Source organism: Etheostoma cragini, chromosome 8 (genome assembly GCF_013103735.1).
Source record: "Etheostoma cragini isolate CJK2018 chromosome 8, CSU_Ecrag_1.0, whole genome shotgun sequence".
NCBI lineage: Eukaryota > Metazoa > Chordata > Actinopteri > Perciformes > Percidae > Etheostoma > Etheostoma cragini.
The window spans coordinates 17,187,380-17,207,784 of record NC_048414.1 but is presented as its reverse complement, the minus strand read 5'-3'; the positions used below and the strand labels follow the sequence as shown (position 1 = coordinate 17,207,784).

The 20,405-nt window shown below is 40.4% G+C and overlaps 1 protein-coding gene across 3 annotated transcripts in view; it reads left to right on the top strand.

Moving 5' to 3' along the window:
* sf3b3 (splicing factor 3b, subunit 3) overlaps window positions 1–2,438 on the top strand; it is a 31,720-nt gene extending 29,282 nt beyond the window's left edge. The window contains exons 25-29 of one of the 3 annotated variants that reach the window (XR_004657443.1): window positions 474–617; window positions 806–910; window positions 1,028–1,179; window positions 1,364–1,404; window positions 1,448–2,438. Coding sequence is in view for 2 of the 3 variants with exons in the window: in XM_034878047.1 (XP_034733938.1) it covers window positions 474–617; window positions 806–910; window positions 1,028–1,168 (390 nt within the window). In the remaining variant the exon portion in view is untranslated. Of the gene's footprint in view, window positions 1–473; window positions 618–805; window positions 911–1,027; window positions 1,222–1,363 lie in introns of those variants that run through there. The other 2 variants (XM_034878047.1, XM_034878046.1) reach the window with 2 other exon arrangements.
* Window positions 2,439–20,405: the final 17,967 nt, after the last annotated feature.

Sequence of the window (20,405 nt, the reverse complement as noted above, 5' to 3'; positions counted from 1 at the left end):
CGTTTGCCGCCCTTAGCTTGACTAACCGGGCCACGACAACTAGCATTAAACAGCTGATAGACAGCAAATAGTGCGCTGCCAAAACGTTCTGTAAAATCTACGTTCCACAATTTCTGTTCCGTGAGGTTGAATACTAGACATAAATAGACTATTTTTACAGTAATTGTTTGGGCCGCGGTGTAGATAGTGACCTGTACCAAATGGTTCAGGGCAAATATAGGTACCATTCCCCCCTTAAATATTATCTGTATACATACAGTATATTATCTGTGTGTGTGTGTGTGTGTGTGTGTGTGTGTGTGTGTGTGTGTGTGTGTGTGTGTATATATATATATATACAGTATATTATCTGTGTGTGTATATATATATACAGTATATTATCTGTTTGTGTCTGGCTGAAGTGATCATAAGACTGAATTCTTCCACACAACAAAACACATGGCTGTCTTTCTCTTCCCTCATTGGCTCTCCAGGCTGAGGTGATAATGAACTACCACGTAGGAGAGACGGTGTTATCCCTCCAGAAAACCACTCTGATCCCTGGGGGTTCTGAGTCCATGGTCTACACCACTCTGTCTGGAGGCATTGGCATACTGGTCCCATTCACCTCGCATGAGGTAAGACACACAGACAAAAAGACATAAGGCATCATTTTGGCCCCCAAAATACATGCAGTCATGTATTGATAAATTTGATTAGACAAAATTTGTTTTCTCATCTCCTTTTTCCTCATTGTAATTTTTTTGGCTGCTTAATTTCTTTTTTTCTTCTCTTATTTCGCTCTATTCCTGGTCTTTTTCTTCAGGACCATGACTTCTTCCAGCATTTAGAGATGCACATGCGCTCTGAGTTCCCCCCACTGTGTGGCAGAGACCATCTCAGCTTTAGATCCTACTACTTCCCAGTGAAGGTTGGCATTTGTTTTACACTTGTGTTTTTGTTGTTGTAAACATCTCATCTTATCCGTTTATCTCCTTCAGATGTGGAATATTTCATAATTTTTTGTCGTCTCGGGTTTTCTCTCCAGAATGTGATTGACGGAGATCTCTGTGAGCAATTTAACAGTATGGACCCTCACAAGCAGAAAAGTGTGGCGGAAGAGCTGGACAGAACGCCACCCGAGGTCTCTAAGAAACTGGAGGACATTCGCACTCGCTACGCCTTCTAGGCGTACATCTTTATGCGTCAGGGATGCACAGAGACACACTCATGAATAACATTGCGCGCGCGCGCGCGCGCACACACCCACGCACGCGTACACACTCACACTCACACACATCCTTCTTTTCCACAGTATGTCTCTGCTCAGTACACAGATATTGATGAACACTTATGGATTGTTATACGGTTAATTGTGGGTAGACATGATCCTTATTACATGGAAAACATACCACAAGCTGTTACATGCTTGTTATTCCCATATATTGCTCAGTTAAGTTGCAGTAACATGCAACTCTTTGCCAACGTAAAAGCCCGGAATCTATAACCTATAACTAACTAACTAACTAAAACTATAAGCTTGTGAAGATACACCAACACAGCATTGACGTCATCTCCCTCCCCATGTACATACTTACCGGTTCACTTACCGAGAATTTTCTTACATTTTTCACACCTCCCCTGTGCTGTTGTCAGCAGAAACCTCACACACACATACACGCAGCAACACCTTTGCAAGGAAACTTGGCAGTTCAGATCTCATACATTGCAAGATTGTGTTGCCAAAATTCCCTCAATTCATACGTACAACGGTGTGAACACAATTCCCACGCACCCAATTGCGTGACGAGCAACTGTCTGCACCCTAAGAGTACACACACATGCGGACCCTAAGAAGGGGAGGGTAGCTATGGACTGTAGAGGTCAGGCTGCCTGGACAGAAGACACTTGAGGCTGAGAATATTTTTAGTGTTTTTTGTTTAGTAAGAAGGTGTATTTCCCTTTGTGTGTCTCTTTGATTTTAGCTAAATTAAACAAGCATGTTTTTGTATGTTATGATTTGTTTAATGCGTATTGATTACAATTATGTTATGATGCATATACCATAGTCCACAATGGTATTGTTAAGTCCTAGCCCCTCGCCCTACCTGTCTGTCTCACAACATGTTGGCCCCAGGCTCATTAAAGCATATTGCTTACTTGCAACTGGGAAGCAAAAAGAAGCCACCGACTAACCCACTCTAAGCCTTAGGCCATGGTTCAGGCAGTGTTGCCATACTGTGGCATTATTCGACGGCTGAACTCAGACTAAATAAGTGGGTGGAAGAACCCTGAAGGTTTGCGCTGGGTGGTGTTCTTCTCAGTTCTGTAAATTCCCAACCTCAGCCACAGGCACAGACATAGCATTCCTCAGTAGTCACTGAATTTTGGAGGTTTTGGGATGGGGGCAGTGGTTGGTTTTTGTAAATAAAGTTGTTTTTTTTTGGTGCTTTATAATACCATGTGTTTTGTCATTTCCTGCCACTGTGTGTGGAGAACCATCACTCAGCCAAAGGATTCATAAATGCAGTTGTCTCAATAATTAACATATCAGAGGTCCAATATTAGGTTTGGTGTTTTGTCATGGCGTTAGCATAGGAACAGAATGTATGCAGTGTTTTAATTATAAGTTCTATAGCTTAAAGGTTTAATATACAGTGTTATCCTTAAAAACAATGTGGAGAATAATAGACAAATAATCCCTCTTAATCAACAATTAAGTGTGTGGTGGTGTCGGTATCTGCGGAGACCCTGCCCTTTGCCTGGCTGATTTCTTATTTTTCTGAGTGTGGGATGTTTGTGTGTCAGCCAAGAGCCTTTGGGCCCCGATTGGGTGTGTAACCCCCAACAGCGGCCTGTTTGTGCGATCTATTCTTATTCCTAACTCCTCCTTTGCCCATCAGGTGCAGAAGTTTAAATGACAGACACACAAATGGACAGATGACGCTCTGCATTTGCTCATAGTACCTTTCCGCTGAGGTGTGGGTGTTTATTATTTGTGGTTTAGAGCATAACCATTGTTGAAACAATCCCGAAATGTTCTATTTCTCTGATTCACTTCCATGTTCATGGCTCCCTCCATCATCATTCACTCTAGCTCCCTTGACCACCGATGTGCTTGCTCTCTTACTTTCTCTCTCTCTCTCACACATTTGGTGAGATGCAGACACCACAACAAATACGAGGGTAAGGATTTGTCAGTAACAAACACTCCGTTACCTCACATCTGGCTCACTGCTTCTGCACATGAGGCGTTTTGCTGCTGTGGGAGAATAGCAGAGAACTTGCAAGACAATACCTTCCCTTTTGAAACAATGGCATTGTTTTATAGGACAACCACATGGGCAGCATTTAAAAAAACAACAACACGGTACTCTGCAGTGAAGTCCCAGAAGATGTGCTGCTAATTTGAGGAGCGAAGTAGATGGGGCACAGAAATGTATGCAGGGCACAGACGTACCAGCATGTAAAATCAACGTAACTTTTCCACCCAACTGATATCAAAAGTGAGGATCAAGTTAAAAGAAATCTAACATACCTGCCAAATAGTTTTAACTCATGTAAACAATGGAAGAGAAAACTATCAGATGACAGTTAAAGTAGACGTTATATTTAAAATGACAATAAAAGTCAATCACATAAAAAGGCTGCTTCTAAAACTTTCACAGTATATACAGCCGTTTATACTTTATTGCATATCCGGCCATATGTACGCAACCAATGATTTATCAGTAATAGTGAGCAGATATTGGCTACTAACTGGGTTGCCTCTAATCTGACTAAACTGACTTAACTGACACAACTAATGGTTTGATTTTGGCACACAGTAGAATAACAAACTTCTTGTGGTTTGCAGTTCCTTGTCCAAACATGATTTTTTTTAAGCAAAACTGCAACTTCCTCAGTTATAAGAAAGAAATGAAGTTGAATACTTGATGACTCCCGCCCTTATGGGAGAGTACTAATGTAAACTGAGTCGATGACACTTTGAATGGCTGAGTTACTTCCTTCATGCTTCATTTAAAAGTTACAACCCCGGCCAACAATCTAGTACCTATGCTAAACAAAACCCATTTAGCTTGACTATAGCATAATGGACTAATATGAGTTTTGTTACAGAGCATGGCGAATGGGAACTTCCGTGGTCGTGCTACTACATCTTGATCAGACAAGTTGGTGCCACCATCTTTACTATCCTCCTCAGATGTGTCACTTGTTTGGACCGCGTGGCCGTCATGGGTCATGACTCGGCTCCTTAATCACACATTACTCTGACGCTTCTACAGAAATCCTTGTTTTGTTTTTTCTTTTTCAGATGTTCAAAGCAATTAACCTTGACTGGGGCTTTAAAGTTGAGACTGTGTCAGTGCTTCAGTACTTATGTACTCTTCTCACCAGAGAAGGGTTGATGAAATCTTCTGTTTTAGTTGCAATGTCTGCATAACTTCATTATGATGAAATATAATTATAGTCTTTTGCCCACTGCTTGTTTGTGCTTTGTGAGGAGCTATTGCTTAATTGAAGGATTGTTTTTTTGAAGGAATTTTGCCTGAAAAATAGGGAGATGGTATTTCCATGTTTGGGGATTTTCAAGTTTGCAGACAAACCGACAGATAAAATGCTTCTTTTATGGGCTGAGGAGATTTATTGTCTTATTTATTTACTGGACACCAGCAATATATAGTATAGTTCCATCAGTGACCAAATCATCAGTAGAAATGGCCAATGCAAAACTAACAAATAGCTAGCAAGGCTTTGGTCTTGTTAGCTAATACATTCATTTTTAACAAAATGTACCTGCTAGCAAGATAATACATCAGATAAACATTTTATTTCTTATAAAATGTTTTGCTGTTCGTACCTGCACTTGAAAAGTTACTCTAAGGATTGTGTGGGTGGTGCCCCGGGGAAGACTTTGGAGACTTGGCACAGCATTGCTGAGTCCTTAAAGTCAATCCTGTAGCCTTTTCTTTTGCTTGCGTGTGTGTGATTGGTCCCTTGTCTTGTGTCTGTTTATGTACTTGTATGGTCTCCCTCCCTTCCATTTTTCCAAAAAAGCATAAAATACTTTATTTTATTTTGAAGCAAGCAACAGGGGGAACATAACCAGCATTACGTATAAGATCAGTATAATCGCTGAACAATGACTCCATACAAGACGCACGCAACCCGAAATGTGACACGCCCTTCACCCAGCATGTGGAAGAGGATATGTTTCAGACCAATGCCAGACAGAATACTATAATCAGATGTATGGGTTCTCCTACAGGTCATACAAGCATATAGTCACACATACAGCAGCTCATAATGTTCCCCTTCTTAAATAACAATGAAAAGATTAGATTTTCCTCCGTCTGTCTGACGCTAGTCTATATACACAATGTTGGAAATACCGCCGGATCACCCTCATTTAGGCCGGATATCCGTTACACTGGGCTTTCTTTGTGTTGGCATTCTAAACTCTTGTCTATTTCTGAGGACTATGGTTACCTGCTCCTTAGATCTCTGCAGGGTAAATCCAGACTGCTAGCTGGACTATCTGTCCAATCTAAGTTTTCTGTTCCATGACTAAAACAACTTTTGAATATACACATATTCAACCAAAACAAGTTAATTTCCACAAGCTATTTTGCAGTGGCACTGTATGGCGTTTAGTGTCGCACATGACAATTATGATTGGTTTAAAAAAACGCAGTTAAACAAGAGCACATTTCCCCCCCATCCCGGAATGCTGTGTGGACTAGCCAGACATTCCTTTGCAGCACTGGGGAGGGAATAGTTGGTGGCGATACATTATAGTCAGAGGTGTTTCTAATTTTTTTGGTCTTACAACACCATCACCCTCTGTGACCTCATTGCAAAAACATAGTATTTAATTAACAACTCTGTGACATTTAACAACAAACCATTAAAGTGCACATATTATGCTCATTTTCAGGTGCATAATTGTATTTAGAGGTTGTACCAGAATAGGTTTACATAGTTTCATTTTCCCAAAAATACCATGTTTAGGTTGGACTGCACATTGCTGTAGCTCCTCTTTTCACCCTGTGTTGAGCTCTCTGTTTTAGCTACAGAGTGAGGCATCTCACTTCTGTTCCATCTTTGTTGGGAGTCGCACATGCAGAGTAAAGCACATGCTTACGTGACAACAAGATGCGTATTTAACTCAGACATTGTTTTAATTGACCTACCCTGTCTCTAAATTCAGACAGGAGTTTGTGAAAATCACAACACAGCAGTTTCATAAGTATTTGTAGCTCATCCCTTTTGTGTGTGATTGATCTGGTGTTGGTGAGTAGGATGCTTGGCAGTGTTGATCTGTGTGGTAGTTCCCTTTGCCCGGACATTCCCCCGAGACGCCCTTGGGTGTAGTGGGTTTCCTCCATGCCTTTGCGACGACAAATTGTAGTTTATTTCCTCCTCAAAAATAGGTAATTGAGCACTTTAGTGGTTATGACCATATCAGTAACTATGTAACTACATGGAAACGGGCATGTGGCAGGTGGTCAAAACAGTTAACCTCATGCCCTGTTCATGAGCCTTTGGACCTGGGACACTACATGGAACGCAGTCATTATTAATTACTCTCCTGCTGTAACATGTCCGTCATGAAAAGGGCCTATTGCACAAATATTACTTCTTCGTTGCTGAATACTGTTGAGTTCTTCTTTGAGAAAAGGATAGCGTCTCTTCAGCTTCTCTCATTTAATACATATTTAGTCTGGAGCAATAAGGTACAGTTGAGTACAGCTTTCACAGTTATAGACAGGTTCTGCTTCACTCTCGTTTTCCACAGAAAGTGTGTACAGTTTATATACTATTCTACCCGCCCATATTCATGTCCCATTGGTTGGGCAGCGGCCAGGTCTTTTTTGCCTCCGGGGACACTCAAGCATGTCCACGCCTCTTAGTTGCTCCCATAGGGAGGTGCGTACCTATAAGTCATTAAACTCTCAAACGACTTCTTGCACAATCACACTCACAACAGTTGTTTCACAACGTTTGTCTCTTAAACCTGTCTTTAGAAATTTTGTCTGTCCCATACTCATGTAAACTGTCAGTACCAGCTCATCATGTGTTTACATTAAGGGTAATGAACTAAACAAGCTTACACACATATTGCAAACACCACAATTGATTATTTAATCCAGTTTACACACATATTGCACAGATCACCACTGATTATCAAATCCAGTTGTACACACTTATTGCACAGATCACCACTGATTATCTAATCCAGTTTACACACATATTGGACAGATTACCATTGATGATCTAATCCAGTTTACAAACATTTTGCCCAGAGCACCATTGATTATATACATGAGCATACTCACAAGCATTTGACATTAGCACAGTTACACTTATTCCTTACCTACACCAGCATCTCCTGAACTTTTTAGTAATGTCATTATCATATTAAGGTACTTTAGCATGTTAACTGTAATTATTTCTTCCCAGTACTGTAGATGCTTTGTCATTGCATGCTGTCCACACGCTGACACAGTCAGCACCATGGACAGAGCCCTCTGCGGCTTTATTTTCTTTGGAGATACTGTGTAAATGTTGTGTCGTGTCATGTACATGTCAGATAAAAGTTGGTTTATTTGGGATTTCTATTTCGTTTTTGTAGTTTAGGAGGAGCAAAACTTGTGATTCACCGCCACACTTTCATGATTCATGAAAGCAGTCTGTGCCCCCTGTGTGTGACATCAGATCCTCAAATATTGTGTCTTAGTGAATGATAGGACATGACAAGATGACATGACAGATCATTCGAAATTATATCCTCAGTGTTTCTTGTGTTTGTTTCCCTGTGTGTGTGTTTGTGTGTGTGGGTGTCCATGCATATGTGTGTGTGCTTCTCAGCAGGGGCGTAGGTCAGCAGGGGCGTAGCTCAGCAATCACAACCTGGCACACCTGTTTGTCATCAGGCTCTGTATAAGGACCCCTGTGTTATACTCCCTCATTGCCAGATGGTTCCACTCTCAGGCCCTTGTGCTCTAGTGAATGTTACTTGAATTGGTCTTTTGGTGTTAATATGATGGAAACATTCTCTTCCACTGCCAGTGTCTGCCAGAACCCAGAACCTGAGCTTAGTTTGCCTCTACTTAGTCTATATCGACAACTTTTCATTTTCGGGACTGTTCAGGTGGCAACAAAATTCTGACGGATGTCCCTCATTTCATGTCAGTCAACTAACTATCAGCTAGCTATACTATCTGTCCAATCTGAGTTTTCTGTTGCACGACTAAAACAACCTTTGGACTTACACTTGTTCCACTATTTTGCAGAGGCATCTTTGGTCCTTTTGGCACGTAGCACCACCAAAGACAGTTGTGATTGGTTTAAAGAAATTCCAATAAACCAAATCACATTTTTCTCACATTCCAGAATGCTGTGTGGACAATGCAGATCTTGCTTCGCAGTCCTGTGGAGGAATGTCTGGCAATGCAAGATTAGCCCCTGCTAAACACCCGCTATTACTTGCCGTCACACTCAGCAGCATGCAGCGCTTCCCCCCCACCACGACTTTAACTTACCCTGAATGGCCATCCCATCCGCTCACCATTCAAAGACTCTGCTTTGCATGCAACAAGTTTGGTTTAGGCCAAATAAAAAACGTTCTATATTTAATCCCGAGTGTCAGTGTCTGAATCCCCCGTGGGGTCTTAGCAAAGCCACTGAAAAATTGTTTGATTCATCAATGAATTGATTTGAATGTCCAAAAATAGTCCCAGTTCCCACTGATATGGTTTTAAAGCTATTGTGATCCAATTTTTGCTGTCCAAATCTCTTAAAATACACATACTGTATTTAGATCAGGGAAATCATACCTCCATACCTCCCTGTGTAAAAGGCCATGGTGGATTATGTGTTTAACTTCTTTGTATTTGTCTAATATTATCATTGCAAAATATGCAACTCTGCTGCCAATAGACTTGGCTATGTTTGCAATTGGTCACATGCTGCCAACGGGGGAAATGGGAAGTGGGAAACAGGAAATGGGAAAATGTGAATGACTGCAAAGCAATAACTGCTGAAGTGAATACCAAGAACTGAGGGGGCCCCAATCCCTTTCCATCACCGTGTGCAGTGCAGAAATTCTCACAGTTCAGAATTTTCAGTCTGCAACTAAGAATCATAATTGCTAGGATCAAAAGTTGCTGGCAGTCAGAGCATTCACTCTTTAACAGATAATATTTCCACAGGTTGGTTCACCCTCCAGAAATCAATCCCTGTGTTTTGGACCTACATAATGTTTTGCGCATGGACCTGTGTGCTCATGGTCACGAGTAAATGTACCGGTGGCTCACAAATTAGGTAACACACGGTGTGTGTGGGTGCCTGGATGCCTCAAAATATGCTCTGACTGCATGTGGATCAGCTAATAAAATGTATTTTTTAACTTCATTCTGCAGGGAGCGAGTTGCCCAAAATGTCTGCAAAAGAATCTGATTTTTTATCTTCAAATAATGAATCTGTCTGAAACAGATTGACCTTTGAGAACAGAATGCCACATTTTGTTCACTTCTTCTGGTTGAAGGAATGAAAGGTTGTCCACCAGTATCTGCTGATCTGCAGGGTCAAAACTCTTTTCAAAACCAAAGTCTAAAAATCAACCTTATTGAAGCGTGTCCTGTTTTTTCTGCACACAGTCTTTCTTTTCAGAGATGAATTAGTTGTCCCTTCCAGAGAAATGCAAGCGAAGACAGCCGGTCCTGCTGTTGTGTGCATGTGTGTGTTGATTTGAGTTTGTAAATGTGTTGGCAAATTTTACAGTAGTTGCAACGTCAAGTTGTGGTAGAAACAACCAAGATGAAATGCTCCGATACAAAAATCCATCTTACTGAGACTGGGCCTTTACATCCTTTTGTCCATGCTGAATCACAAGATAAATAAACACAAAATTACACAGGCTAATCAAAGCATCAGGGATTGACAAATAATGAGAAAATGCTATCTGGATTCATGGATTCATGGATTCTGCAACGTGTGACAATGAAGCATTGGACTAAAGTGTCTCTTGACTCAGCAAGCTTTTATGCGGCTGACATCCTTGTAGTTTTCTGACTGTCTTTATTAGGACACAGGAGGCTGGCTTTTTCCCCAGCTGTTGATTGGCTTTAACAGTGACTCCAAAAGGAAGTATTCATTTAAGATATTTCAGACCACACCGCACACATTCAAAGATATCCTGATTTATTAGAGAGATATCTGTCTCAAGACCTTAAAATTAACAGTACACCCAAACACACTCCATATGCAAGTGAACTTTGCCATTGGCAAGGGAATCTGTCAATCTACCTGCCACATATGCAGGTAGCCAATGAGAATTGAGTGTTTCATCAGTAGTTTTGCCACTTTTTTTCCCCCTACATTTTAACCAAGTCTGCCGTTTCTTTGGATTTAAGTTCAAAATGTGGCAGCAAATTACTGTGCTGAAGAGTCTGGCTGAAACAAGCAACCAACAAAAAGATTGGGACGATTCAAAGATAAGTAAAAGACGTTTTAATGCCAATTACACTGGCGACAATGGCAACTTTCGTGAGTGGATGATTCATGGCAGCAGTACAGAACAAATGTACTGCAGGGCAGTATTGTTTCATGGTTATATGCTTTAAATAGTGGTAATTTATTTTAGGTACCTGCAACGAAAATCCATCCCTCAAGGAAACATTAGGCAGCCAATGTGAATGTCCACATGGTGCTCTGTGTTTACTAGGTCTGGAGAGATGTTCCAATCAGCGTCCGGTGAGAAGCTACTGGCAGCTACAGGCGTGCTTTAGGTGTGTGTGACAGCCGTGATGTTCGTTCAAAACAACAATGGCAGGCACGAAAGACAGTTTAGCTCCTTAGATGTTTCTGTGTAACAAACCATCTGGCTCGTCAGGTCAAGTCACTATCCCTCCAGCAGGGATTAACCCTTTGATAGATTGTCCTTAGATCATGGGGTTTAGAGCAGAGTTGTGCTTTTTTTCTTCATTAAGGATTAAAGAAAGCCCCATGTACCCACATGGGGAGGGATGTTTGGGCATGCATACGGTTACTCCAAGGTCAGACCCATCAAAATACTTTGAGGATTCCAGTGACACATTACACGCAGAGTTAAGACGGGCACAGCTTCTGTCAACACACACATAACCCCATTCTGGCTAATGTTGACACTGGTATGAGTGTCCTTAAAAGTTTACTTTCCAGATGATGCAGCTTTTAGGTGGCTAATTCTGAAGCTACTGCACTACCTTAATCATTAATGATGTGGTAATGAGGTATTTCTTTCTTGTTTTCCCAGCTGGTCTGGAACACACCTCTTCCCCAACTTGCATGAGTGTCCTGGTCTATATTATATGTAGTGATTTCTATATGTCTGAAAATCAGAAATTTTTGTCTTGTTTTCTTGTCTTTATGGCTTGAGATGTGATTTTTGCTGTAACCTAATGTCCCCACGGAGACAATAAACTAAAAACGTCACTAAACTTTTTAAAATGCTCGATGCATCTTGGACCCACAACTCATTTTTTCATGCACTAAAAAGACACACCCAGATCTGTTAACAGTCATCCACTTTAATGAGTATTTTGGATTGAAATGCCTTTCACATTTTTTTTTGTTCCAAATTAGAAAGTAGTAATGCGCCAGTTCCATTTGTTTTTATTAAAGTAAGTAAAATTGGTGTTACCCAGTAGCCAACAATAATATTATATAATAATCCACTTTCAGTGTTATAGCTGCCGTTGTTAGTTTCAATTTATGGAGTTGTGAAAAGGACAAACCAGAAAATGATTGTGATCTTTTTGTCTCCGTCCCAACTGAGCTGAATTGTCCTCCTGTACTGTGAACATGTGTGAAGACCAAAAGAACAACAGAAAATATTCAATTTACTTTGTAATTTCTTTTTAAAAAGTTGTTCATTGGAAAACGTTTTTCACAGAAAACATGTGTTAGTGGTTTTATTGTTTAAATCAATGTATTCTTTTATGTATTAGCTTCGGGGTTTTTGAAGAAGGGCAGAGCAGAGTGGAGAACAAATAACTTCCAAAGGGGCCAGAAAAACACGTTTAAGGGACACAACGGTAATCTCAAAGGTAATCAGTGCCCAGGGTCAGGGAGACTAGTGAGCTAAGATTCCTAACCTTTGCCATGTGTTTATTTTTTTAATTTGGATTCACAATTGCAGGTAGACTCAGTAGGGCTATGTTAACTTTAACTGCAGGCAAAACCATTAAACACACTCAGATAGTGAAGAGGTGCTTTTAATGTGACGGCAGTAAATCAGCACCGAGCACTGATGACAATAATTCTATAATTATTAGAATTTGCTAACTTATTGGCAACAGCAAGTATGTTTGAAAGAAATGTTATGCTGCTAGGAGAACATTTTCTATCAGCCTAACAAAAAAAGGTTGTTAACGTGTCTGCCAAGTTACAAATTGTTGATACTTATCAGCAAAATATTTACTGACATTGAACATCTGCTCTTTAATACATGTGTGTAGCATTTAAAGCATGATTCAACATGTTCATGGTTATGTTTAGTCGGAAATCTATTTTTGTTGAATATAAGTATTGGTATCCCCATTCTTAAGAGTTTTATGTTTTTGACAGACTTTTTTTATAAACTTGGTATGATTCTTAGTCAGACAGTTAAATGAATGGTATATTTATACAGGATAAGAGGTACATACAACCTAAGGAGGAATTAAATCACAATGCAGTCCCTTCCACAACAGCATAAATCAACATAGGCATAGTGTGCAACTCAATTTAGACTCATCATCCGTTATTTTAAGTGTCTCTTTATATGTTAACCTCATGCATGTTTAATATGAACTAATGAACTTACATTACAAAAACTAAATACTGTTTGCTACAACAATTACTGAAAATACAAAACAGACTTGATCCCAGAGCAGAACAACTGCACAGGTCACACACTCATCACCTCTGACAGAATGGTGCAGGAATAAGTGTCTCCTCATTAAGCAATCCCCTTTAAAACTAAATGGGTGTTGATAAGAGAGGGAAACATTTGGGAGGTCCCACTCGGTTTTATGAATTAAAATCAAAACATAATAGAAACACCTGACATACTCCAAGTGTCATTTGTGTTCAGTGTTGGGGAATACATTCATTGGTGTTACATATTCAGAACACACATTATGAGTAACTGTATTCCGTTAGAGTTACAAGTTGGTAGAATAGTTACATTGTTGAAATCAATTGATTACGTGACAATATTTCTCTGTTTCATGAGTTTATTCACTACATAAATAAATAAAGGCAACTCCATGCATTTCCCGGGAGCCCCATTATGAAAATGAAAAAATTAGCTTTTTGAGTGATGACTGATAGCGGTAGAGTAGGGGGCCAACAGAGCCAGGGCAGGAATGCATTTCTATCTTGGAAATTCAAACAGCATTTCACATTAAAGAAAGAACAGGGAGAACTAAATATATCTGTGCGTCGCAACCTCTGCTTGTATAGTTATACCTTTATTTTTTTAATTAGCCAAGGGTAGTCTTTGCTGTAGTTTTACTGGTCACCTTGCTATTTTATAGTTGTATCAGGTGGCTAACTGCTTATTTGATTGTTCGGGCCTACAAATACAAAAATCTATCTGCTTGTTCATGTACACATTCAGCCAGTTGGAACAGAAGAACACACCAGAATAAGAAGTATTTGATGGCCGCAGTCTTACACTCAAATAAAAAATGTAATTGACTGTGAAAGGAGTTCAAGTGTTCAGAATAAATTACTCAGATACGTGACTAAGACATAACGGTATACGTTACAAATGACTTTTTTGGGCATGTATTCTGTAACGGAATATGCTTTGAAAGTATCCTTCCCAGCACTGTTTGTGTTTCACATTACAGTAAATGATTTGCTACTATAGTTAACAGAGTTGTTTCTAGCTCTCTGCATTTGTGGCTGACAGTGAGCTGCACAGTGCAGTGACGCACAGCACTTACCACAACAGCATGACAGTGTACCATGAGTCACAGGGGGGGCCTACAAGTTTGAGAAATAGATACCTTTAAAAACAGACTTAAGTTGATGTACAGTTTGGTAATTTGTAGCCCGATTGCTCTGTGCTGTTAAGTATCCCAACTCTTGCTCACAGCATGTTCGGTTATCAGTCCAAATAGAGGATATGACATACAACTCTCAGCCACCACTTGTGCCCTGTCTCGGAGGAATTTTCTGCTATATTTAGACTCTTCATTAGAGTTTAAGGGTCTATGATGCAGTGATTAAATTAGTCTCTTTCATTCAGGTCCATGCATGAGCTCACTGCCTGACTTAATTATGGTTTCAGCCATGTGTGGTGGAACTCACAAAACTAAATGATAGGAAAGAGTTGACATGGTATTTAGAAATTCATGAATTTGTTTAATTACATTGATAAATACATCAATTATTTGACTGAAACAGTAACGTCTGAGTAAAGACTTGATAATCGTCTTCATCACAACCAGGGTCTACAATTAACACCCAGCCAGCCGCCAAATGCGGATGAATTTTGCAATTGGCAGGTAACACTGTTACTACCTGCCACATTGGCAACAGAAAATGAGAACTGAGTGATTCAGACTTGTAACTATCGGTAAACAGGGTACGCAGTTGCTTACGGTCCAGGACCAATCAGGGGCCCGCATCACTGGAAGACAATGATTGACAGCTAGGGCCCCCTATTGCTTTTTTATTACTCGTGACAATCCCAGCAGTCCCACATGGGCAGCCACTGACCAAGCGGGAGGGAGAACGGGTCAAATTTATTTCCATGTTACTGATATGAAGACAAGATGCAATCTCCACGAGTGGGCTACCATAAATAGAACAGGATATAGTTCTCATTGAGAAACAGCAATTCTTGTTTTTCACCTCTATGAGGCAAGCAAAATGGCTGGTAAAAAGTTTGATTTTTAAATCCTGATCACAACAGTAGTTGGTTTTTGTTTCAAGGTTGTCTTAAAGTGGGCCCATGTGACTTTTGTAAGACGGAAACAACCTTCAACTTTGTGAGCAATAGATTGCACTCTTCTCAAATTCTGTCAGGTTACAACAGGAATTATTGAGGGATGGGACTTAAAAGACGGTTCCCAGACGGCCCAAAGAACAGAAACCAAAAAATGTCCACAAGTGGGCAAAGAGCCTAGAGAGGGCAAATGGGGAACAGAAACAGGAGCAAGGTTTGGGGACCAGGGCTGCGGTTAGCAGTGAAAGTGGAAACCCTCTGGCAACTCGCGGAGAAAGAGGACTCCCACTGCCAGCCGGCGCCATTGCCAAAGGTGGCAGCCAACGGCAGAACCCCTCTGGCGGCCGGTGGTGATGGCGGAACCCCTCTGGAGAACGTTGGCAAAGGCAAACCCCCTCTGGTGGCCATCGACAAAGGCAGAACGCTTCTGAGGGCCGGACAAGCAAAGGGGTAACTGGCCTGGAAGTAGGCGACGGGTCGGCTGGGCCGGGGCCAGGTTATGGGTCCCGGCGACAAGGCAACAGGAACAGGAGTCAGCCGGGCTGCCGACAAAACACAGGGGGCAGGACTCGGCCGGGCTGCCGACTCGTTGGTGAGGCTCGCTACAGGGGGGATGAAACACTTTTTATGGCATGAGGTTTTGATCCTCAATGACAGCAAAGGAGGGAGCGTGTGCCCTGGAATGACACGCAGCAAAGGGGCCTGGGTTGGATTCGAACCCTAGCGTGAGTAAGTTGTCCACAGAAATGCTGGTCTGATGAACCTTCATGATTTTCAACTATCCTAACAACCACCATAAGGTTGATATTTGTGGTTTTGAGCAAAATATCTCAAAAACTTTAAGATTGATTTGCATGAAATTTAGTACAGACATTATGTTGGATAAATTGTCAGTTTGACTATGATCAGTTTCAAAATCAGCAAGTTTTTCTCCCATCCCAGAATTCTGCGTGGACTAGCCAGTCCCTCCTCCGCTCCGCAGCATGTGAATGGTCTGGCAAATCGAGTCTAGCACAATCTTAACACTAGACATAATTAATATTAGTTTAATCTGCATTCCATCTGCAGGGTCAACTTTAGCCAACATCCAATTAATAATATTGAAGAAATATTGGACATTTCCTTGTATGATGAATGGATAAACAAACTACTGGCATTTCATAGTTATTTCCTAACAAAACCTCTTATTTGTTCAGTAGCTATTGGAAAAAAAACAAATCAAAAATCTAAAAAATATCACCAGTCTGAGTTCCCAGTCTGGCTTTTTGGAAAAAAGGCAATAAAGCACAAAACTGCTCCAGAAGTTCCCTTAAGACTTTGGTGGAGCCTACCACGCAGGTCAGTGAGAGCTTCAGCTATTTGGTGAACAATGCCAACTTGAAGCAACAAGTCCTGGAGGTCACTCTGGTCTTTTAGGTCAAAAGGTTCATTATTCTGTAGCACTGATTTGTGGAGTTGGTGTCTTTTAGCCCTGTCTCTGCTCTGTAATTAAGTTATTGATGTTTTAAGAGGCAACCAAATTAAATAGACATGCCTGCACCAGTGATGGAAGAAGTATTCAGATTCTTTACTTTAGTAAAAGTACTAATACCTCACTGTAAAATTATTCTGTTAAAAGTAAAAGTCCTGCATTAATAATGTCACTTAGGGACTGTTTGTTTTTTATTGAAGGGGCTCCAGGCGGAGTTAAGGGTCGTTAGTTGAAAAGGACTTGACCCTCCCTTCACCAGTAATACCAAAATGATTGTGAAAGAATGCCACTACCCTCCCCAACAATTTATAGATGCCTTCTGTTCTGGTTTGTGCTTGGCAAAGAGGTACAGATAGCCATTGTTTTTTTACAACCATGACATTACATGACTAACCTCAGCCTTCTCATCTTACACATCACACTCCACTGTTACGGGGGCCATTTCAGTAGATCTCCTCACTAACATCGTGGAAATACAATAAGCATGGAAACTAAATGCATACTTCCTGCATTACTGCATTACTTCACATACTAAGTTACTCCTCTGGTGAACTAGTATTTACATGACATCAAATAAAACAATAAAACATCGAGACCATTCAACAAAGCACACTAACACATCACATATAATAAATTCAACACGTGAACTGGTTGATGGACTCGTCAGTAGGCTTCCTCAGTCATTGTCCATTTCTCAGACGAGCGTCAATTTGGGAGCTTGCATGCTACAACTCCTTCCTTCTCAAATGACTCAAAAAGGCTGTCGTTTGTAGAATTTCACAAATAATCATCGGGACCGAAAAGGGTATTTGAGTCGGGTATGGCTGCAGCCTGGAGACCTCCCATCTCATGCCCTCCCGGCTGCGTGCTGTCCGCTATGTTTTCGTACATTGATGTTTTGGATGTTTTTTAACTAAACAGTACGGCAATCGTGCTAATGAATACATTTATTATTTAAAATGAATTATTCTTTAAGATTGAGAAAGGTCCCACATATTTGCTCTTAATGACCTCATTTAATTAAAAACCCACCTGAATAACTTATCTGTATTTGTGGCAGTCTCTATAGGCAGGACATTTGACCAAAAAAAAATCACAAGAGAACATGTGTATGTTAAATGTCTGCAGTGTCCTACTGAGTCATTGTGTTTGAAGGCGTCATCCATTAGGATTTACGCCAAAGCTTTGGGTGGCCTTCATGTAACCATCAACAAATGAAAGGGAGGACACTATAACCAATCTGAATACACCATAGAGTCCTCCATTGTTGGCCAATAAGCATTTCTACCACAGCTGAATCACTACCGTGGGGAGAGCTTTTCGTAGATTTTTACTGACATTCAACTTTTTATGTCAGGATTTAAAAAAAATCTTTGCTATAAGATTTCATGTCTTAGTGAAATGTTTGAAATGTTTAGTGTGGTAGTTTTTTGTAATTGTTGTGAGATACGTCTGTCTCATGTCCTCTTGTTTGTTGTGTTTGTGGGTTTGCCCTCTGCTGCAAATGAAATGTCCCCCGAGGGGACAATAAAGGACTGAACTGATTTACCAGCTATACTCCTAAAACAGGAAAACAAAGTGAGCCTTGAAAAATCCGTTTGGTTGATCAGTTAACCAGACAAACTGAACAGTTAAAGGATGTTTTAACAACCCCAACCTTTTTCTTATTAATGGATTTAGCTTATTTATGAAGAACAAGTAAATTATCAGACATTAATAAAAGACATTCATTGCAATATACCACCCCATTATAAAGGATGACTTGTTAGAAAGTGGCACTATTTTAGTGTACTGCTCTGCCAATGTATTTTCCCATAAGAGCACCCACAACAATCTTACTTTTGCTGTATGGTTACAACAACTTTAATTATACAATATACATTTTGTAAGCAACACCCATCATAATCCTAGCTGATTTCTTGACCTGCTCCTTATAGAAATGATAAGAATCATAAAAACACTTTTTAATTCTCGCTATAAACAATATCAAAGATAACTTCCACTAAATGGAAATATTCATTAAAACAAACGACCTTGCCGGCCGGGCTGCGTCCACGCTGCTGCTCTCCTGCGGGCTTTCCCCTCTGAGCTCAGCAGCCAGTCTGGAGCGGAACATGCGGTTGTGGTGAAGGCTTGGCTCTGAGTGGTTTGGTTAAGAGCTGGTTCTGGTCATAATGCAATAATATCTCTCCATCATGCACGCTCTGAGTCAGTCAGGCAGTCAGGCTGAAACGCAAAAAGATGAAATATGATTTGAGAACTAGTCAATATTATGATTATGAAACGTACATGGCATTTGATGGAAGGCTAGACCCCCAGCAACAGTAAAATAGTTTAGATGTGATTAAGAGTCTATTTCTTTACAATATTCAGATTTACCATAAATAATTGAACATGCACATATATTTTAAGAAGAACAAGGTTAAGAAGGTTGTTAGTGGGGTCACATTTGAGAATTTAAATATTTACTTGAAAGTAACGCATTAGTTACTTTCTTATGTAACTAGTTACTTTTATAATTTTTAACTGAGTATCTAATTTAGTTACTTTTTGGAGGAAGTAATTAGTAACTGTAACTAATTACTTTTTTAAAGTAACTTGTCGACACTGATGATTTATGCTTTTAGCAAGTTAGGCCTACATTCTCTGGTGTACAGACTCCTCACTTCAGGACAGGATTGCACTTGGAAATGTCACATTTGGATTAAATCTTGAGATCTTACTTTGCCAAATGAGTTGTAATTTGATTTGACCAAAACTCTTAACCCTCTCACTGACGCTTTTATAGGTCATGGCGGCACAGGTGCTTAATTTGTCTTTGCAAGGAGCATGTGCGGATTTTATTGAACTACTGATTTGTCAGAAATAGATTTCAGGGGACATGTTTTGGAATCAAGCTCTTATTATAGGACAACTTGATTAAGAACAAGAAATTCAGCAGGCACGTTTATGGAACAAGAATCTAACATTGTTATTTTTTTGGGCATTTTAGGCCTTTAATGGACAGGACAGCTGAAGTTGTGAAAGGGAGAGAGAGGGGGAGTGACATGCAGCAAAGGGCCGCAGGCCGGATTCGAACCCGGGCCGGCTGCGTCGAGGAGTAAACCTCTATACATGGGCACCCGCGCTACCAACTGAGCTATCTGGGTGCCCAACATTATTATTTTTAAGGTATAAGCATCTATATCTAAATTATTTATAAAATGTTGAGACGAGAAGCCTACAACATCGATCCAGCTGCTTTGTAAATGCACGCGCACTGACACGGCTGTGCGCTGCAGACCGAAGGACAATCAGCTGAAGTCCAGTACACTATAATTTGAGCGCCGGCAAGACCTCACCACCTTTTACCGATGCTATCTGTAAAAATGGGATACAGTAGCGACAGTTCCAGTTAAAACTCAACTTTCAAAGTATATTCAGAATAAAAAGACGCATCTTTGTTCATTTAGTGATGTAACGTGCCGAGAAATTAAAGAACATGTGAGAGGGGCTGTGTTACTAGAAACCAAATGTCGTTTCCTGCAAGGTGTGTAAAGTCAAATCTGTAGTCTACAGCCTATCTGGATCAGAACAGTGTGAAACCTGATGATTAAAGGCATTACACAGCTGGTCAGAGCAGGCTATTCGATCCTGGTTCACTGTCAAGGTGTGGTGTCTGAGCAATGCTGGATGATGTGTTGATAGGGTTTTGAAGTGTGTTATTCCTGCAGGATGGCTGGTTGGGGAAATAAACACACTGCAGCAGGTTAAAGTTGTTTGTCAAATCTGATTTCTCCAATGTACTGTCCTAAAACTTAAGGTAAATCTTATATGTTGAACATTTAATCTACAAAAACATGTTGGTTTAGTTTTGTTTAAGAGACAAATATTTTTTATTAAAATAGGCAACTATAGACGAGGGCAAATGTGTGTGTGTGTGTGTGTGTGTGTGTGTGTGTGTGTGTGTGTGCGTGTGCGTGTATGAGA